Here is a 23,306-nt window from a genome sequence, read left to right as displayed (position 1 = left end):
CAATTGGAACGAAAAGATTAAGGTAGATTTCTTAACATTTTCACAGACGTTGGCGAGATTAACTTTACTTGGTCAAGTATTAGCTCGAGGTCGTGTCACTCATAAAATCCTCTAAATAACGTGTACCGGAATTTACACACGTCAACTTTTCTTACCGGTATCCAAAAAAAAAAAAAAAAAACTTGAGTTTGAGACACACGTACGCAATTACACACACACAGGTGAACACTTATTTTGTTTATAATGGAAAGAGAAAAGGGAAAAACAACTTTAATTTAATTTCTACTTATTTAGTAGAAAGTTGATACTAAGTTTTATTATTTTCTAATTTAATTTTCGCGTCGCTCCAAACATTTCCACAAATGACTAAATGTGCGTGAACTTTTTTTTTCACCGTCGAGTGGTCTTCGAGATGAACATTTTTGAAAAGAAAATTAGCTTTTTCTTACATTTTATAAGGATAGGCTACGAAATGAATAAGTTTAAGTGGATTTAATTTATTGCATGTTTTTCTTCTCTGGCAAGCAATTTAACGCCCGGCTTTTGATTATTTATCAATTGTGTTTTATACATTACTACGTGTTCGGCTTCTTTAATTTCGAGTATTAAATTTTTTTCGGCCGGTGATGTAGGTAGTTGAATATCTCGAAATTTATTTTCAAATAGAATCCTTCGCCAATAGTTGAGGATACATGGTTTATTTTTCTAACTTTTGAACGTGTATTCGAATGAAAACCTACCTATCTGATATATTTTTCATAACACTCACTTTTTATACCATCACTTAACCTACCTTCTATTTATTAATTTAATTTTTTTAATAGATGCTTAGCTGCCTATCTAAGTATGTTTTACAAATGCTGTTCTTATAGGTATTTATAGGAAAATAGGTCCGATGAAATTTGGGAACTTGATGCGTTTCCATTATCTTGATTTTTTTCCTTCCTCAAAGAACCTATAAAACGAATCCATTCGCTTTATCAGATACCCCACTTGAAACCGCTATTATTCGGACAAAATTAGGAATTCTACTCAACTTCGTATGTACGTATACCACGTTTTGAAATCCTAACGTTATAATATGGCCTCTCTCAAACGCTTTCATTTTATCCGCAAAATACTATCGGTTTGTAATGATGAAATTTACTTGTTTGAGTCCATTTCTCGAAGTACTTGTAATCAATGAAAAGAATTATTTCATCGGTGATGGTTTTGTTTTCACAGTGGATATTTTTGTCAGTGAATAACAAAATTTTAATGGCGTGGTCTTAATTATCTCTCATCCTTTTTTCATAGAAAGGGGCTTCGATGTTGAACCGAAATTTATATTCCATCGCCAATTATCTATCGAGATGATTGTTTTCTGTAGAAGGAAATTTGTCTGTGATTTTGTTTAGGTATTAATTTTCTACAACATTTATTTTCTAAATTTTTGAAATGAAACGGTTAAATATTAGACCGAGCTCTAGAAGGAGGAACAGGTGAAATATTTTTTTCAATACTTATTTTAAGATTTAGACACAATTTAAAAAAAAAAAAAAAAAAAAAAAAAAAATGAATACATACCAAAACCAGCTACTCGGAGAAAACCGAAGCAAACTAAATCTCGTTTCAAGATCAACGCCTGCAATTTACAAGCCATACAAACATATCTGCAATAGATAAGGTCGAGTTGCCTATGTTCACGGTGGAAGAGAATCGAGTAAGCTTTACACCTGATCGGCTGCCTAAGTGAGCCATAAAAGAGGAAATTTCCTCGCAGCAATACTGGCTAATTATTACGTAACGAATGCATTCTACAATTAAAACGTGGTTGATTCATTAACAACACATTGGCAATATGATGAATGCGAAATTAATGCTACGTCGAGGCACGCGAACAACAAATTACTCTACAACTGGATGTTAGCTATACAAACCGAGCTGAAATGACCTGAAATATTAACCATTCGATTATTATTATGTGTACGGTTTTATCGATTAAATAAAATTAACAAAATTGCGTTGTTTTGGCAAAAGCACCGCCGAATGCACGCGGCTCTAACAAAAATATAACTTAATTTAATTATCAAACCATGCGTAATGTTATAGTTTTGTACGCGATTTTTCCGGTCACGAATGAAATTTCTTTGGGAATGAAAATTTTCGCACAGCGGTTTCATGGGATAGCTTATTTCGTAGTTCGTTTCGTTTGTCGTGTTTTACGTGATTTACCAAGTTTAACAAAGCCTGGCTTCGAAATGAATAAACAAACTCGCAGAATTCGCGTACTACGAGTAGAGATACTCGTACAGCCGCAAATTCATCGTAAAAATTACGATCCTTAGTATCAACAAGCGTTTGGTAGGCGTAATAGAAGCGATATATGCGCACTGATTAGATATGCGTATCGTAGAATGCAGATAGTAGTGCCAATACCAATTTTGTAACATTGTATATACGAAAGCCCTTAGGTTATTATGAAATATTCGTCCAATTTCTGACCAACTTTGTTATAACCGAGTAATATTGTAGTTTGTGTTTTATACGATTTAGATAATTGTATTCATTTTAACGCATGAATGACCGAGTGAGGAGGGTAAAGGTTCGTTATTTACGTAAAATTGTTCGCAAAGTGTGGTGTTCCTTGTTTCAAAGTACGAACTAGCCAAATCTTTAGCTTTAGCTGCTTCCATCATCGGGTTATATACTTACCTGTTAATTGCGTTGTTGGATGTAGAATAGGGATGCGCCCCTATCCTGCCCTATATCCATTGAGATTATTTTCAAACAAAATTCTCTTAAATCTTGAAATGTGCGATTAGGCAGCTACAAATCTAAGAATCCTCTTTCTCGGATATATTCCCTCTTGCAATGCATTTTAGTGTCCTCTTTCAACACGAGTGAGAACTGAGAAGAATGTAGGTATCTTTTGGCCAATTTTTTTTCAAAAAGATACCCTATATATCCTGCATTGTGTTATTGTGAAGCTGCAACTCTAGAAATCTTTTAACTAAGTATATAAGTATTATATTCGCACCATGTTATCGTGTTTTAAAAACCATTTTTTACATGTGCAAAGTTCCCAAGAAACGCATGTGTAGGTACTTTCTTTATGAAAAAAATTGATCCAAAATATTAGTAAGTGATGTAAGAGAACAATAAGTGCTCTCACCAAAGTTGAAATTTGGATTGAGCTTCGGTCACAACGTATACAGAAGCAAGATCGCAACAATACTGACATGGTCGAAAAATAAGTAATTTAGTGGTAACGATTTCGTGGAAGAATAAAATTTTGAATCAGAATGTGTTCAGAAGTGCTTTTTTTTTACATTGCACTGTTTTTCAAAACTTTGTTACAACTATGCTTACAATTTTGAAAAAAAAATTATTGTGGGTGAAAGCCCTAACTTTCAAGAAAATTTTGATGTGTTTGAACCAAAAAAAGTTCTAAAAGCTCACTGAAGTAAACATGATAAGATTTTTACTTACCCAGTCTTTTAGTTTCCCGCGTACCAGGCGAATTGCACGTGTCGTAGCAAAAATCAGATGGCAGTAATCTGAAAGAGAATTAAATTCTTTACAATTTTGGGCAGATGAAATTTTCGTAGAACGCTTAAAGTTTCAAAATTCCAATACTTTCTCTTTCTTCACTTACCTGTAGACGTACTTTCAACAGTTTTTTTACTTATTCATTTTTTATTTTTTTTTTTGAAAAATGTTCAGATTGTCTTATTAGGCTACTTTTTATTGTTCTTTTCAAATTTCAAGAAAAAAAAATAAAAATAAAAACTGCCTCAACCGTAATGAAATTTGTCAAGGAAAAGTACACGGTCATTTTTCAAGAATCCCCGGTACCCTGTATAAATATCTGGATCGGTTTACTCGTTCTGCATTGTTTGTATTTGACGATTTTGCTAATCTAAAGTTGATGTGCTTTGGGCAAAATGTTTTTGAAATGTTTTTATTTTATGAAAAATATTGTGGAAAAACGTATAGTCGGCAGGTCACGTATCAATTGCTTAAACTACCAAACGTATGGAAATCTTGAACTGTAAAAGAAAAAAAAACGCGAAACGAACTTGCATTGCGAGTCTTCTAAAGTAAATTTTTTACCAACTTTGTTTTTTCCTTAGATTATGACATACACTTTTTTTACTCGTTCATTGGCGGCGTTCATCTATTTTTCTATTGGCTATACCTATTCATTATTGAATTATCCTGCAATAATACGCCACAAAATTAAAAATACCTAATAATTAACACTCGAAACCATCCATCGTAACGAATTCTACATTAGGGTACCTACTCTACATTCGAAAACTTGGTCAACTTTCTGCAAAACTTTCTAAAAATCGTTCTCATTGGAATAGGTAGGTGTTTATTGGATTGCCTACAAATACTTACAAAAATTATTCAAATCTAAATGCAAAACTGAAATCCTGTCGTGCTTCGTTACAAACGTGTAATGAAATTATTCTCGTTTCGAGCTCAAAAATCCTAAAAAAAAGAGGTAAAAATCATTCAAGCGCATGTCAATCAGTGTACCTACTATACCTACCCCTACTACCTGAACATACATACATTCAACGATGGAATCAGATGGAAAGATGCATAATTGCGTGTTCATTGCAAACGTGTCAGTTTTTCGTTAGCTATAGGCTTGATTTTAAAAAAATTACATACGACATAATCCGGACATCATTACAAATACAAATATTTCTAAACTTAATATTTATTGGGTAAATTACACTCGAGTTTACTTACTTATTTCAACCGCGTGTTTCATTACAAATTTTTTTCAAAACTTAATTTAACGCTGAAATAAAATAACATAACACTAAACAATGCACGTAGCAGTAGAATTGTTGTAATCAGATACGAATAACGAAATATTGCGAATTACTCAACGGAGGAAAAAAAACACTGATTTTCATGCCAGATATGGGTGCTAAATTGCGAAACATTAGATTTTTTTACTCGATTATCAAATATACTTCGCTGCTCGAGTATCATGAATTTTTTCCATCACGATATCTGGCGCTTAAATTGGTTAGAAATTCGTTAAGCTCGAAAAATAAAGAACAGGTTGCGTTATTCGGTAATTTTTCTCTCCATTTCATGGTATAGGTCGTTTGAAACCAAGTCATCGATTCGGTAGGTATGTTTTCGATGTGCTAGAAATTGTTGACTTTTTCATTTATATCGTAATCTTTTAGCAAAGTATTCCCCAAGGGTAGCCGTTGTAGTTTTGAATTGATAACCATCTGCGGTGATCATTCTACATCTATGGCTTATTTTTTATCCAAATAATAATCACAATGTATGTATACGAATTTCAATGTCGGTAAATAAATGAAAAGTATCCAGTTTCATTTTGCAAATGGTTGGATGATATTGCGCCTATTTTTACCACCTATTCGAGTATGGATAAGTAACGTTGTACGCCCAAAGGTGCTGTTGTCGTAGAGATGTGGTAGTGAAAAGGGGAAAAATATGACATTTTTGGCAACGTCCGTGTACTGTGTGTACTTCTCCGCTATATACGTACAACTATATACAAGCTTCCTTTACGCATGGGAAATTGAAAATCGTCTGTAAACTTTCATGAAATGGAATATACATAACATATACATATATGTCTTAAACGTGTTACCAGAAGGCTTTTCGACAAATTGAATTTTAAACTTTATGGAAATACGTTCGAAATGTGTTTACGTAGTAGTATATCTGATATTTAACGCTAATAAAACACCTGTTCTTTTCGAATTACGTATTTTGTTTTCCTTCGGTATGTAGTACTCGTAGGTATAGGTATGATGTGTGTACGGTTTTAGGTTATAGGCTTTCGCGTTATTGCAACTGTGCGAAAGACAACGATAAGTCATTTCGTGGATTCGTGAGACATGGTGAATTGATACGCGGTTTTCTTTGTGATTATTCTCCGACCTAGTCGAATTATTCGCTGTAATTTACGCATTTAAATGTGTTTTTATCGTGGAATATTTTTATCGAATCACTATCCAGGAGTAGAAATCGATTAATGAGTAGATGAGATGGCGATCAAGTCGATTATGGGGAGCACTGCGTGGCTCCTATGGATCCCAGATTCAGGTTAGTTGTTATGGACTTATCTTGAATGGGAAGTTGTATCGTTTGTTTGATGGGCTGACAAAATGGCTTTACTGGAATCTGCAACCCCACCAACTAAGGAAATACTCTCGATTTCTCGTTAGTTCTGAATGCTTAGCTGTCGAATTTGCATCACCTGACTATTTTTCTGGATCAGGTTGATGGCCCTGTACTATTGAAGTTTGTAGGCTTTAACAAGTCATTGTACCTAATGTGAGTTAACCTATTGTCTACCTTTCGTACTGCGCACAATTGAAGGCAAAACGTGTTGCCATTATTCGTGTTTTCTATTGTGGAAATTCCGTTGTCAAAATGGAGGATTTTTTGTAGGTATTTTCATGATACAAAGACGCGGGTATGAACTTTGATAGTTAAATTAAATATTTGAAAAAGGAGTAGGCTACGCGCCACTTTTGAAAGGTAGCATGGTGAGAGGTACCTATTTCCCAATTTTTTTCTCCAAGGGTTGCCGAATCTTTTAGTTCATTTGTACAAAATGTGAATTCATGTCTTTTTTTTTAAAACAAATTTGGCAACATTGGCTTTCAATTATTCATGTCATTACAACAATGGCGCTCAGTTATTCAGAATTTCTGAGAAATGATCTATTAGATGTTTTACTATAAATTTTGTTTCAAGATGTGAAAAAAACAATGTGGTACCTGAGATGTTATTTTTTATTCACCTAATGACCGATAAACCATAGTTCACAAAAAAATCAGCCAGGTGTTCTCTATCCAAACAAAAAGTCTAGGATTCTGAGCGGTTTAAAATTGTTGTCAAATTAGTATCCGTGGGTAGGTACCCAAATTTGGTCAAAAAATCGTTGTAAAAGTTCAAAAAATTCAAGTCCATTAAAATAATAATGGTAGGTTGATGAAATGGTGTCCAAAGACATGATTATACCCACGTATGTCGAAATTGTGTTTCTTGAATGTAATTGTAATTTAAATGTGAACAGAAATGTGTTTTTTCTTGAATATGAACTACACAGGTAATTTTTTGTTCATTAGTTTATGCAGTCTTCGAATAATTTTAAAAAATTCAATCCTCACAGGTTCTTCAATATTTTTTTTTTTTTTGTTAGCTGTCTTATGGGTTCTTAAGCACGCAGTAAAAAAAAATCAGCTAAATCAAAATCAGTGCGTGAATAACCCAGAGGTAGGTATTTTGAAAAATAACAAAATTATTTCAAAAATTGTTCCATTCATTTCAACTTTTATTAATTTTTTTTACAGAATTTTCATCATGCACCTAAAATATATTTTTGTAGAACTTTCTCTTCAAACTGTAACTCATTTTTTCAAAATTTTAAAATTTCAAGACCGTTTTGAGGAAACAAATTTAATATATTTAACCATTGATGTAAGCAAAAAATTTCATTTTTTATTAATGGAAATTTTTATTTAAAAAATTGATAAAATTACTTAGATTTTTTTAGTGATTGTTTCCCTCCCTCCCCACCCCAAAAAAACGAAGTGAAAATTGAACAAAAAATTTTGCAGTCAACTCGTACGTATTTTCATAAGATTTCTATCGGAATTTTTTCAGTAATGAATTTTTAAAAATTCAATGGCTTTAATGTTGAAGTCGGAGCCTGGAGGCTGGAGGATTTTCTCCAAGCGAGAGACGTTTTCTTATAGGGATGGAAATGTCGATGGCATAGAAAGTATTTTTGTTGAAATTTGGAACAGCCTCTGGAAGTGGATGCTCTATTCTGCATCTGTCTCACGCAGGAAAATTGTTATCATGAAACGCACCCCCCCCCCCAAATCATCTCAAACAGATCCTTGGAGCCTTTTGAAGGGATCTCCTGGAGGTTTTTTAAATAAGGAATGTGAAGGTGGAGGGATCGATCATGCAAAATTTGTCCTATCTCATTTTTAATTTTTTGCTAATTTTTATTCTTGTCAGATTTTTAAAAATATTTTCTCTGGTTTGCTCAACGAGAGTGTCAAAGGTAAACATTTTTTCATCAATTTCCCAAATGCATTGAAATGCCATTGTATTTTTCCTGTTATTCCAGGAGGTATTTTATTTAAAAAAAAAAAAAATAGAATTGGAATGAAAATTGACGCATTTAAGCCAATAAGTAGGTAAACGAACATTTGATAACATTCATCACGTACCTAAATGAGAGTCCCCAAAGCTTATATTTTGTTTTCGTTTCTCAGTGTTTTGTACATATTATATTTATATTATCGGTACCTAGACCTACCCATAATTTTGACGCTGTTAATTAAGATAATTATACTGGAAACGACGAATTAACCGATATACATATCTGAATCGATAATGTGGCCGAATACCCTTTTCGCGGTTGAAAAAATATCTGGTAGAATACATGTAAGTAATGAAGATGAACGGGGCTGTTTTTTTTTCATTTGTTTGGATTAATAAGTACATACTATTTAAAGAAGGTAGAAGGAGATATCTAATTTGAAACCAGAAAAGTCCCAAAAGTATGTAAAATAGGTAGTTGACCTACCTATTTTTAAAAAAATGAATGTTGATAATGCGCAGTTCAGCGCAAAAAATATGTGAACGTGATCTTTATGTTTGAAATATGAATAAGTATAAGTAACCAAGAGTACCTAAGTATTTTTCTGTAAATCTTGGTATAACTGTTCGGCAATTTATCTTGCAACTTTTGAAACGATTGAATATCCTCATCCGTATTATATTTTATGCCTTCTTAAGAAAAACTTTTATCATGAAAGAAAACCTTGAAAAATTTAATTTCATCCGGTAAATAAAAACTTTTCAATAAGTACCTACGTCGCGTCGTTGTATTCGTAACAAAAAAATCATTAACCGATAAGCCCTTTCGATGTGATTTTTAATTGATGGATTTCTTTTAGCTCATTCAGAAATTGCTAAAGTTTGGCCACCGTACTTTTTCTTCTTCTTGAACCACGTATATAAGTTTACGTATAATGGAAAAGTTTTACATACACTAAGTAATGTAGGAAATCACTATACTTAGTTGCAAATACTTTCTGAAATCAACTATCAACGAAATTTATACGTTTGGTGGCATTGAAAAATGATTCGACTAAGTAGGTATAGTAAAACGCTTTTCTTGAATAATGTTTTTTTTTTCTTTTTTTCTTTTTCACCCGCAAGAAACTTATCTGAAAATCTAAGTAAATAAGTATAGCCTACCGCTAATATTTTTTTCGAATAATTTAGCTTTGTGGATGGCGATTGTTTGAACTGCATGATGTAGCATCTTTTCGTATCTTTCACTTAGCGTTTAGGCGAGGAGAGGAGCGATAGAGGAATGTACTTAATATTTATCCAATAGTATCATTAATTTATTATCGAAATAGATGTCGAGATATCACAACAATATGATGTCTCTGTATATTTTCATCAGTAAGTAAGTACGTCCAACTTGAAATATTATTCGAGCTGTAAAAAAGCCCATTTTAATTTCTTTAAATCGAAAGTTTCTCTAATGTTGGTGATTTTTTGTGAAAGGGTGAAAGGGGAATAATAATGGATCTAATTTCATGTTCATGTTTAGGGAGTTTGATTCGTACGAAATAGACGAATTGGTCATTTTTTATAAAGCAAAAGTAAGCTATTATATTTTTGCAATGGAGCATTTTCTTTTCAAATTGCAGAAATTTTATTCTTCTAATAATGTATGGTAAACACTAAACAGACTACTGAAATCGAATTCAATCGTTTCAAGTCAGTAGAAGCCTCCAGTGACATTTTTGAAATCAGCTGTCAAGGGATGTAGGTATCCCTTTCGACGAAAAAATTTTTCAACTATACCAAAAGGAATCGAAAAAATGCCCCAAAATACGCCACCAACGTAAATTTCAGCTGCTGAAATTCATGCTTCGATTTTTAGTGAATTTTTGAAGTTTCCTGTAATATTTTCAAAATCTGTTTGGGCTGCTTCAAATTCAATTTCTTCTCAAGCAGTTTTTAGCAGAATTCAAAGTTAATTAAATTGTTTTTGAAAAAAATGAAAAATTTGATAAAATTTAAACAGAAATCTGATCGAATTGATTCAAACAGGTCTAATCAGATCACAGATCTAATGAAAAAGGTCTAAACCGTTAATAATCAGATCTGATCCACACTTTTATTATTATTTTTTTGCAACTTTGTCAGTTTTTTAAGAAAAAAAATTAGGTACTTACTCCGTTTTTTAAAATTCTAAACCTTTTAAAAGGACAGTTCATCCACATCTATCCATATTTCGATCATAAAGGCCCATACAATAATCTCAAAGGTCCTGAAAAATGTCAGAACTGCAAACAAAACAAAATAAAGTGCTTACATTTTATTTATACGAACGTGGTCGCTGGTCGGACATTTCGTTTTATCATCGAATAAAAAGCACGTATAGGTATTACGTTATACCATTAAATCAAGTTCATAGCACTGAGCTTTCTCTTGTTGATAAAACAAGTCCGTGATAAGAAACGAATGCAATTGTTACCAGTATCTACAGCTGTGTATATAATATTACATTTCGGTTCAGAAATTAAACGCGGTAAACGAACTTGCTATTCTGAATCAAGCTGAAATCAAATTTCAATTGACGCTTAATTCTCTTTACGGTTCATTTTCGATTGTTATCGCTACGTTTCGAATAGGTTTCCATTAATTAAAAATTATTGTGCAGCCGTTAAAGTAAAATATTATATTCATGTCACGTTAAGCTCGAAATCGTGTAATGTAGGTACCTACCTTTTGGAGTCATTATTTTCTATCAGTTGAATCGTAGCTTCAAATGCTTATTATAATGATGGCATAAACTCAAAATACTTTGTGCATCATTCTGTTTGCGAGTACCTAACTGAATAATTTTACGATTTACAAATGATTTTGCAAAGATTATAGTGTATGCTTTGATAAAAAAAAAAAAAATACTTACCAAGTTTTTTCTTTTTTCTTTTCATTTTTATCGATTTAATAAGTTGCATCTTTGCCAAACGAAGCCATAAACAAGATACTCTGACAATATCACAGCTTAATTAATAAAATATGAGAGATAGGTATGTTCTTATAAACGATAAAATACATCGGAGTTCGGGGAAAAATTATTCGCACAAAAGGAACCCCCGCTAATGATAAAATATAAATTGAGAATTTCTTTGTTCTTCTCGAATATCGAGATAATTAGTGGAAATTAATATCTACTGGCAAAGCAGCGAATTAATCTGCACTTCTTCAAAGTTATTGTCCTTCAGTAACAGAATTTCTGGAACCATCACGCAAAGAATTCTCAATTTCAACGCAATTTTTTTAAGTACGCCCATTATTTTTTTTAGGGACATACATTTTGTGTTGCTTTTAATTTACGAGATTTGCCAACAACAAAGTAGCAAAAAAATTAACTCCATAGACGTCAGCAGTGTCAGAAAATATATGATTAAGACATGCGAACTTTGGCAATAAAAGAATATATTGTAGGTACCTACCTGTTTTATGATCACCATTCTCATAAATTCATTCAACTCTTAAATTTTTTTTGTTGCAGTTGAACGAAGCAATGAAGTATAATTCCTAGTTACACTTAAGTATAGGGTAGTTTTAAGCTTCCACTTGTAGGTTATTATGTGATTGCAGTTATACCGCATGAAATACCTACCTAAAGAAACTGCAAAAATTATTTCGCTGCTATATGAAAAATGGTTTTTTCCTTGGTTTAATTTTTTTCTTTCTTTATAAATCGAGAGTAATTTTCTACCCTTTGTATGCTTAATTTTTGGCCAACTTTTACATACGAAATGGTAGCTGTTGGAAAACGGTTGAAATATGCTCGTACCTTAAAAAAAAAACCCAACTGTAATTGGAATGAGTGAACGTGTTAACGAACAGATGTTATTTCGTTGGTAGCATAACGAAGTACAAAACCGAGCAAAAAAAAATCATTTGACGGAAAAACACTACAGACCTCGTGTTCAAATTATATTAATTGAACTCCGTCGTTACGTTGTGTGGTTTTGTTCACGCATTTTTCAAGGGAAAGTGAGAGTGTGACTGCGACTGTAGGTACCTGCGAGAATTTTTTTTTGTGTCAAAAGTCAAAAACAAATTTTAATATAAAAAATGAGCGAATTTAACTGTAAAATGGCGTATAATAATATAAGGAAACGAAGCAACATGTAGCGAAGTGTTATAAATTTCAGCGAAAGCTTTTTTCATGATTATACTTAAATGCTGTACTATTATTATCGACTTACAAAGTGCTTTAGTTTTTACAGTTTCAAAGTGTACGATGGCTGTGCGGTGTCAGAGGTACATTTGTAATTGGTTAAAGATCTCGGCAATAAATTGTGTCGCCTTTTTAGCGAGAATAGATAACTTGATGTTGGTTTAGTTTTATAGCATTGATACCTTTACTACTATGGGGGCTGCGTATTAAATTCGCAAAAAAAAAACTTTGCCGGATTAAAGTTGGTGTTTTTAATTTGATTAATGCGATCTTGGCTTGATGGCGTTTAAGACCAGCTTTTGTACTTATCGAGTTGGTTGGGTGTTTCGAAGGGTTAATTTAAAAAAATTGTGCGGTATTAGCAAATTAGTCGATTTTTGAGCAGGATTCGTTTGTTCAGGTGCCTTTACTTATAGTTTTTTCTATTTTAGAAAAATTTTACGGAGCCATTTTGTGATTTCAATTACCCGCTTAAAATGGAAAATCATGTCTTTAAAATTGTATTAGCCTGCTACAATATGGTGTAGGTTTTTTGATGAATGCTATACGTACTGTCATTATTCCTACGAGTACGTATTTTCGTCAGATGTAAGCACATTACGCATATAATATGTTTTAACATCCCAAAAGTTGGATAGGTATAAGCTAAAAAGATTTTGTACGTGTTTGGTCAACGAGGTAATTTTTTTTCTGAATTCTTTCTTACTTTATTTCATCCCTAGGGTGATTTCTGGCTTTTCATAGCGAAAAAATATCGATGTAAAATCCTCCTTTATCCTATATTCGTATTGTGAAGAAATAATGCATGCATATTGGCCTACGCATGTAGTATTTCGTGCGAAATGGACATCAAAGTGAGATATTTAAGCTTTTGTCGTGTCAACTGCCGAGTCGAAATATCCATTGATCGCTTTCACTCTATACGCTTATGAAAAATTCAACGCTTTTTGAGAATGGTTGTTGCGGAGTTGCTTCGCCCTGAAAAAAAGAGAAAAAAAATTCAAAATCCCCATTACTTGTTATAATGGTGTTATCAATGAGTACCTATACCTAGTTACTGCGACACTACCTATTTGTTTTTTCACTCCAAATTCATTGATTTTTAACTTTCACTTTTACATCGTAAAATTGGTCGTTCCCCAATATGCGAGACGTTCGAAATGTGGAAAAAAACATTAGATTCCATTTGATTAGATTTTCAAAGTATTTATCTATCCAATAATATGAGTATTGAGCGAATGGGAGAAGGGCATGACACATTTTGACTTTTATATTTTATTTCGGTGCTGTGTTTCTATTTTTCAACAACTTCCATGCATATTCGAGCAATCGTCAGCGTTTTATATGGCACCTACATTCTGCCATCTGATAAATGGGCAACTCCTGCTGAGCACAGGACGGTATGTTTGTCTACTTTTGAAATTGAAGGAGCTGAGTTGTGTTCTTATGAAAAATTTTGTTTTTCAAATTTCTTAGCAATTTTAACCTTTTATTTCTCGAAGACGATAATAGAAAAGGATTTTTGCTTTGTGACGCTAAATAGTGCATTTTGTTTCGAATTTTTCCATGTGGATAATGTACTAGTTGATCAATCAAAGAGGGCCACATAAAACAAAATATCTGAAAAACGTGTTCAAAAATGGATGATTTCAACATGGATATGTTTTTTTACTTTCCGAACAGCGCGAAGCGATGTATAGGAAAGTATTGTTTTTGTATGTGTATGTGTATGTGTATGTGTATGTGTATGTGTATGTGTATGTGTATGTGTATGTGTATGTGTATGTGTATGTGTATGTGTATGTGTATGTGTATGTGTGTGTGTGTATGTGTATGTGTATATGTGTATATGTGTGTATGTGTGTATGTGTGTATGTGTGTATGTGTGTATGTGTGTATGTGTGTATGTGTGTATGTGTGTATGTGTGTATGTGTGTATGTGTGTATGTGTGTATGTGTGTATGTGTGTATGTGTGTATGTGTGTATGTGTGTATGTGTGTATGTGTGTATGTGTGTATGTGTGTATGTGTGTATGTGTGTATGTGTGTATGTGTGTATGTGTGTATGTGTGTATGTGTGTATGTGTGTATGTGTGTATGTGTGTATGTGTGTATGTGTGTATGTGTGTATGTGTGTATGTGTGTATGTGTGTATGTGTGTATGTGTGTATGTGTGTATGTGTGTATGTGTGTATGTGTGTATGTGTGTATGTGTGTATGTGTGTATGTGTGTATGTGTGTATGTGTGTATGTGTGTATGTGTGTATGTGTGTATGTGTGTATGTGTGTATGTGTGTATGTGTGTATGTGTGTATGTGTGTATGTGTGTATGTGTGTATGTGTGTATGTGTGTATGTGTGTATGTGTGTATGTGTGTATGTGTGTATGTGTGTATGTGTGTATGTGTGTATGTGTGTATGTGTGTATGTGTGTATGTGTATGTGTATGTGTATGTGTATGTGGGTATGTGTATGTGTATGTGTATGTGGGTATGTGTATGTGTATGTGTATGTGTATGTGTATGTGTATGTGTATGTGTATGTGTATGTATATGTATATGTATATGTATATGTATATGTATATGTATATGTATATGTATATGTATATGTATATGTATATGTATATGTATATGTGTATGTATGTATGTATGTATGTGTCAAAAAATGTCTGTACACGCGATAAAAAGCGACCTAATGATGATATCTCATTGAAATTTGCACAGATGGTCGGAAGTATGGTAAAGACGCCACAGTAAGAATTTGGAGTTCGTAAGTGCCATAGAAAAAATTTTATGAGCCTTTAAATGCGAAAAATGAACGTATAGGCAACCCCAACATTTGTCAAGGCTTAGTCTTTACGTGGTAAACATCACACACGTTTCGTCTCCTTTTAGTTCAACTGCAGGAGAAACGCATAAGGCACGGCGCGGTCCGAATTAGTTACGCTTTATTTCAAAGTGATAATTAAACGGCACATCGCCATGGGGATGGCGGGTGTTTCTCATTTTTACGATTTTACATTTTTACAATTATTTCGCTTAGTTCTTAACAGAAGAATGTTCGGAAAGTTTGTGATGCGTAGCATCAGATTTTTTTGCACTGGCCTAGTCTTTCCGAAATATATGTGGCGGTGACTTATGAAAACTTGGAAAACAAATTTATTTGACTTTCTGACATAATGTTAGACTTTTGAAAACTTGGAGAAAATTTGATCAATTTTAAATATTATCAAAGCTTTAAAATTAAAGCTAGATAATTGTGACGTTTGATAACAAAAAAAATTTAGTTGACTTTATGACATAATGCCAAACTTTCACAAACTGAAAAAATTCAAATTTTGACCTACCAATATTTGAAGTAAAGTTATGATTTTACCATCTTATGTTGTCTGAATTTTAAAAACTTAAAAAAATCACGATTAAATTCATAAAATTATGCCGAATTTTTAAAAACTTTGAAAAAAGTTCAATCAATTTCGAAAAAGCATCGAGTTAATACTCAACAAAATTTTGTTTGACTTTTGTAAACTTGGAAAAAATTGTGAAAATTTTTTCTTAATAGATCAGACTTCTAGAAACTTGTAAAAAATGTCCATAAATTCTCGACATTATCAAAGATTTTGATAGCAAAGAACAATTTCCAACTTTTAGATGTTATTAGAAGTCTTGAAAAATTGAGAAAAAATGTTGTTAGCTCCAATCTGTTTTCAAAATGTCCTCTCTGACTTTTAAAAACTTGTAAAACAACTACGAATTCTTGACATTATGCCAGAGTAACAAAAACTTTGAAAAAAATGACCGATTTTATGAAATTTCCGCTGATGTAGTCATGATGTCTGATTTGCCAGAGCTTGAAAAAAAATTAATGAATTTGCTGAAATTATTTCAAAAATTCAAAAATGGAATTTCTACGAGTAATATTGAGCCAGACTTTTCTGTTTATTTGGAATTCCAAACATTGATTTCACTTGAGCAAAAACCATATTCATGATTTAAAACTTTCCTTGGAGAGGAGACTTTATACCTATTTTTACTACCTATTTTTCTTGAAAATCTCAGAATGTTTTCCACTTTTCTTATTATGTATTTTCATACTTTTGTGTCTTGAAGGGAACACTTTGATTTTTTCAAAGATGTTATGCCTATTTTCCTATCTTGATTAATAGTTTAAAAAATGTATGTGATTTTGAAATTGTCAAAGTTCAATCTCAAAAAAAAATTCAAAAAAAATTATTTCCTCAAAATTATCCAAAATTAAATAACTGCTTATTTCTTATTTATGCTGTTTTATTTTGAACAATTTTGAAGAATGGGTAAATTTTTTGAAATTTTTTGCTGCAATTTTATACATTTACGAGTATTTTAAATTTGCATATGTTTTCAACTAATCAAGATAGAGAAATGGATGTTGCACTTTTTCTTTAAGAAACATGAATAGAAATTAGAAAATAATTTGAGAAAAACATTACGAGATTTTTAAGAAAAATGGTAAATTCAACTTTTTGCCGGATAAGTATATATATGTTCGTTTTGTATGACCCGCCCTGATCGATCATACACATAGAAAAATTCTAGACCAAACGGTCCAATTTCAGCATTTATCACTAATAAAATGTGATTATTCGATTCCATATAATTCCTTAACATTTATGAGGATTTGAACAAATTCCAAGAAATTGTATTTTTCTGACTTTTCGTTCATTCGATTTTCATCTCTATAGGTAGCTCAAAAACAAATCTATGTAGGTACCTACGTAAAACCACAACTCCTGCATACAACGACCAAAAAGTTGTCGTTTTTTTTTCAACACTTTTCCAATACGTCTGCCAAGAGCATTCACCTGATTCACCATTTACTACCTGTATAAATCAATGTTTTCCTAATTGAATCGTAAAGGTTTTTCTCAGACGTTTTACAATTCTCTAAAGCAAACATGGGTAGGTAATGGTATTGTTGAAAGCAAATCAATACTCAAAGCTCAACAGGTCACACTACATTATGCATACAAAAATCTAAGATGGTTTTGTTTTAGCGCCTGATTCGAGCTTTAAAAATTCACATGCTATTTTTATTACTTAACTATACTGCTACCTAGCCATCTACTAGATACCTACTCGTAAACTCGATTAATTGAAATGGCAAAAGTTAAATACTAATTTCCACTCGATCGTCAGTAATTCTCGACGAATTTTTTACGTAGTTCAAACGCAAACGCACTTGAGCTTTGAATTTCACGATATTTTGTTAAAATGGCATCAATAACGTAGAAAAAAAAATAAAACCCTAGAGGGTTACTTTGCGCATTCGTAAGTTGTATTTTGGTTCGACTTTCGACTAAAGTTTTATTTATTTTTTGGCATTCGATTAATACTTTATAATTATTCTTTACTTTTAATAAACAAAAGTCAACAGCAACAGGTCAAATTGAAATTACACAAGCTGGTTTCGTCTATGCCGGATAGTTTTTTCGAAAAAGTTTATTTTTTCAAAATTAAAAATTATCAAATTTAAGGCTTTGTAAATCATCTCATGAAGATCAGTTGCTGAAATGTAAACAATTTCAAAATCAAAGTGCCTCGCGGGGTAAAATTGCTTAATCATGCGTAAGTAGTAGGTAGGTAGGTCTAGGTACTTCTTATTGTCCTTTATGAAAAAATTTTCCAATTCGAGACGATACCAAGGACAAAAACTAGACGCATAAAAAATAATTTCCCACCGACTACATAAAGTTATTCATTAAGGAATTTATTCGCGTAAAAAATGGTCCTCCAGAAAGCAGAAAAATTTCACTAACAATACATGGATGGTCACATTAACGACGAAAAAGGAACATAATAAGGGTACCTATTGTTGGTACCAACTATCAACGTCACGACGACGTCGGGTGAAAAAAATTTCAAATATTTCCAACAACATACCGTCATATTATGAGAAAAATTTTAAACTTTATTATCTACAAGCGGTTTTTATTTTCGTCATATTTTGCTGTTTAAATTACCAGCGAATGTTGAAAAAAAAAGATATGAAAGGCATAAACGCTGCTCTGAAAGCGTTTTAATATTTCATCGAAACATAACCTTTGTGTAGTGTATATGAGGTTGGCTTTTTTTTCGTAATACATACCTTAACACGTCTTAATGTTTTCACTTACTCGTGTAGGTATTGCTGTTTTTTTTCCCATCCGCTAAAATATTCCGGTCGAATTTAATTGCTAGGCTTACACTCGGTACAGTGTGTTATGTACTGTGTTACCTCTCGTAGGTATTTTGCCAAGATGAAAAGAAGATTTAAGAAGCGAATTCGTTTATTCGCCAACTACTCCTGCGACGGCGGATAAAACAACGTGCGTAGAATTTTTTTTCCTGTTCTTCTCTGCACTCACCTCCTTTGGCGAAATACGCATTTTCCTTCATTGTTTTGCCTTTTTCACGACATAATTTCCGCGCGTCAAAATTATTCACGGCGTTTGTTTGAAATTTTAAGGATTTATGATTACATATTGTTCTGCGCTGGCTGACAAAGGCAAAAAGATAAAAGAAAAGGTTGTTGTAGCGAATTCATAAGCCGACGTTTCTTATACGCGAGTTTTTTAATGCCTTAGTTCGTTTTAATAATTTACTCTTTAAAATGAAATTCATCATCGAGCTCGCGATGCTCCGAGACCAAAATATGTACGTTGTAGTATTTCAAAATTGACGATTGTACGTTTCGATACAAGTTGCAATGTTGTGATCATTCATCTGATAATCCTGGTGTGTAACTTAATGTATTTCGTCAAAGCAGTGGTGTTTTGTAGTACTTACTACACAAGGTAAGAAATGCTGCGGACATATACGTGTACATAGGTTTAGCTTATAGGTACTACACAGGGTTGCGATATTTAGTATACTAGACACGTTCAAAAAAGAATTTCGATGTCGACGAAGTCCACGTATGAAATGTATAAAACTGTAAAACTTACCGTACCGTAAGATAGAATTTATTCGAGCACGCGATAGATTTTTTCCCTATCCCCGAATTGTGTCATCTCAGTGTACAATACTAATGCACTCCCACATTCGACAAAATCAGCTAGTAAATAGTATCGATATCGAATTCTTTTGCCGTGGAATTTGCGCTATGTTTACCGCATTCGTTGGTTTTAACTTGATGCCTATATTATGGTGGATTGTACATGATGTAATTGGGTCAAAGGGTAGGTCGTTTATTAATCAATCTGGACATTCTCAGAATGAATTGAATTTATTGGTTATAGAGCCGTAAAAGTCCTCGAGACTTTGAAAGCCATATCATTCGACTAGTGTTAAACATTACCAATGCTTATTTTCAGGGTTGGGCTTTGAGGATTTTTTCCCAACTCCAACTCGAAATTAATTTGCCGATTTTTGATGAGTTTTTAAAAATTTAAAGGTCCATTTCTCATGAAAAAATCAATGACTTTGTAAATGCAGCACATTTCTAACTTATTGCAAAAATGAACATGGATTTGATTTGAAATTTGGTTTGTACCCTGTGTTTGACCTAACTAAGCCGATTAGTGATGCTTTTGAACTATTCTGGAGCCTCCAGCAGATTTTCGGATTCTTCAGTTTTTGAAAAAAGGCTGTGAATAGGATAAAAATGAAATTCAGCTTCTATTATACTCGGATTTACCATCTTCGTGGCCCTTTCAATCGAGTTATCTTCATATTTTCAAAAAAATTTCGTGCTAGTTTAAATATAGAAGTTTTCCTATCCATTAATTTTGAAATCAATTTTAAAATTCCAAAATTTTGGATTTTTGATCGGTTTAGATCGGTTTAAACTAGATTAAATCCAATGAGAAATCCAATTTTGAAGAAAATGGGATTATCTACTCTTTTCAACGAGAATGCGATTTTTAGTCAGAAACCCACATATTTAACCAAATTTCAGCTACCTACTCAAATAGATTTTTCAATCTTTAGTGGCGAATTTTTAAAAATCAAAAAATGGCAATTCTCATGTCGTAAGTATAGTTTTTTTGTACCTAATTGTACTTTTTCTGTAAAAATGAGAAAAGTCTGTTTGAAACCAATATTGACTACCTCAGTCCCCCGAACCAAATTCCATCATTCCCTGCCGGTTTGGGATTTCCTTCGTGATTTTTAATTTTTCTGGTGTTTTTGAAACTCTCCAGAAGGAGCAGAAATTAATTTATCCAAGAAACACGAATTCAAGAACATCGCTATTTTTGGATTTTGAAAAATTGGCTGAAAATCTAAAAATCAATTTTTACGTAGCTGAAATTTAGGTTATGGGATTTCAAATTATGTTTTTACCAAAAATCAAATTTCAGTTCAAATCGGAGACACACACCTCGAATATTTCCCTTTGCAAATCATGTTTTCATGGCCATGGACCACTTTTGTCATGAATGAGAAAACTGTGTAAGATATTTTTTGGCCCGTAATTTTCATTTGGAAAAATGCCCTTGGTTACGTGTCTCGAAATTTGCAATTAGCCATCTATTACTCTATCCTTTTTCTAGGTCATATTTCAAAATTTGTGTTCGGGTTGAAAATGGGCTTAATCGATACTTTACACCCTAAAACAAAAAACAGAGTGGGGTTTTTCAATTTGAGTTGTTTTTGTGGTCAGGAGCTAGGGATGATCAAAGTTGCAAAAATGACAGTTTTTGCCCTACTTCAAGAGTTTGTAACGACATTAGTATTGTTTTTCGAAAAAAACCAAGGTCATTTTTGGATTCTACGCACTTTTTTAAGTAAACTACTTTCCCCGATTTTTGATTTTTGAAGTTTCAAGCGCATACGGAAGATTTTTATTTGTATAATACCTATTTTAAAACTCAGAGCACGCGACGCTGGCGTTATTCCCACGTAATCGAGGCGTGGAACTGTGTTCACCCGAAGTTCAAATTTAATTTTTCGTATTTAGAAAAATTAGTCTTATGCGCTTGAAACGTTGGAAATCAAAAATCGGGGAAAGTAGTTTACTTTTAAAAAAGCATAGAATCCGAAAATGACCTTGGTTTTTTTCGAAAAACAATACTGATGTCGTTACGAACTCTTGAAGTAGGGTAAAAACTGCCATTTTCCCAACTTTGACAGTACACTGAGAAAAATGTATAGTATAAATTACAATAAATTTATAGTAAACGTGCTCCAGTATTGGAATTATAGTCAAAATTACTATAACTATAGTAAATGAAATACTATAATTATAATAAAAAATACTATAATATAGTAAATATTACCATACGTATAGTATTTCATTTACTATAGTTATAGTAATTTTGACTATAATGCCCAAACTGGAGCACGTTTACTATATATTATGATTATTTATACTATTCAAATTTTTCTCAGTGTATCTCCTGACCACAAAAACAACTCAAATTTTAAAAACTCACTTTGTTTTTTGTTTTGGGGTCTAAACTATCAATTAAGCCCATTTTCAACTCAAACACCAAAAAAAAGTTCAAAATAGTTGCCTAGTGTTATCAACTCGTTTGGACGTTGGAGAACCACTCAAGACTTGAGTGTGAAGAAGCGGCATTTTTGGGCTCCAAATTTCTTCGAAAAAATACCCTTAGATCTTCAGGTGTGTCATTGAGCAGAATCTACAACTTTAGGAATATTTCAACTACGAACGAATTTTTGAAGATCTTTTTTTATGTATGTATGAGCAAAAAATATATTTTTCGACATTTTCATTTTTTAAACTACATCCGTATTTGGGCCAAACTGTCTTGGGGGCCAAACTGCATCATTCAGTTTGGCTCTAACCTAAAAGACAGTTTGGCCATTTTTACCTTTCCAACTCTGGCTGCTTAGGCAGTTTTGCCCTGAGTGTACAAAATCTTGAAAAATGCAGATTGGCCCTTTTAACGAAACACCGTCGGCTCATTTCATTCGTGAAACTTCATAATTTCGACCTTCTCCCTCCTCCTATACTCAATAACGAAAGTAACGCAATCGATTTAATCAGATGAATTTTTCTGAAAGAAAACGAAGCCTTAATTAATCGAAACATAAGCTTCGTAGTATTTCTCGAGGCTTAACACGAGGCTTCTTAATTATTCTCGCGTCAGACAAAAAACAAATTAGGTACGGATGGAGAAAAAAAAAGACGATGGTTTTGATAAATACCTACACTATAAATCTTAATTACGAGACGATATTTCCAAGCAGATGATTTTTCTGCAAATTTTCAGCAGCAACTCAACGCTGCCCTTACTGATTACCTACTGAAAAACTTCTCCGATTCGACCTAACGAAAGTGAAACTGTAAATTGCCCGCGGTCTGAAGCGGTAAAACGCTAAAAGATACAAGTTAACATTTGAAAACATAGTGTGTGGGATCACGAGAGAAAATTCATTCACTGGCAAACAGAGCTGCGGTTTCTAACATGGCGACAACATACAAGTATGCGGTAACTCGCATTAATGGGCGAACTCTATATTTGCTCTTATCTTTCGCACGTAAAAAGTTTTTTACTAAATGAACATTTATACTACGTGTAAGTACATCTAAAAGGCTCAGCTATACACAAAGAGTCGTAAGTTCTTCCACCCAGGTATTTGCTATCATAAAATCATAAATTTCTTACCGTTGAAATAAACTCAAACCACCAGAATTCCCATGAAAATGTCTTCGCCTCGGCGGAGAATTCGTTTCTCGACGAAGATATGACGACGGTATTATTAATTTTTTCATTAAAACTTCAGTCCCATTTTCGACAATTCTTTGAGCTACCCGCATAAAGTCGATCGTGGTTTGTAAGCGCAGAAATAGCGAAGTATCCAAAAAATAAATTTCCTATCTGGTGATAAAACACCCTTCGGGGGTGGAAAAAAATGTTACAATAACAATTTTAACCATCTTTTATACCACGCGAATTACATAACTACGTTAAATTTCAACTTGCAACGGAATACTGAAAATGCTGAAAGGCGTGCTGCAAATTATTAATTAAAACGACACTCTAAGAAGCTGAATATTTCACGTAGTAAACAACAAATTACATTACC

At 32.8% G+C, this 23,306-nt stretch overlaps 1 protein-coding gene across 2 annotated transcripts in view; it reads left to right on the top strand.

Annotated features, from left to right (window-relative positions):
• Window positions 1–23,306, top strand: part of LOC135831744 (GTPase-activating Rap/Ran-GAP domain-like protein 3) — a 184,867-nt gene that overhangs the window by 11,574 nt on the left and 149,987 nt on the right. Inside the window, exon 1 of one of the 2 annotated variants that reach the window (XM_065344445.1) lies at window positions 5,881–6,093. The exons of the other annotated variant lie outside the window; for it this stretch is intronic. Within the exon in view, the coding sequence (XP_065200517.1) occupies window positions 6,036–6,093 (58 nt within the window). The 5' untranslated portion in view covers window positions 5,881–6,035. Of the gene's footprint in view, window positions 1–5,880; window positions 6,094–23,306 lie in introns of those variants that run through there. 2 annotated transcript variants of the gene reach the window in all.

The sequence above is a fragment of the Planococcus citri genome, chromosome 1 (assembly GCF_950023065.1).
Source record: "Planococcus citri chromosome 1, ihPlaCitr1.1, whole genome shotgun sequence".
In the NCBI taxonomy this organism is placed as follows: domain Eukaryota; kingdom Metazoa; phylum Arthropoda; class Insecta; order Hemiptera; family Pseudococcidae; genus Planococcus; species Planococcus citri.
Note: the sequence above shows the minus strand (reverse complement) of the source record. Positions and strands in the feature narration are given on the sequence as shown.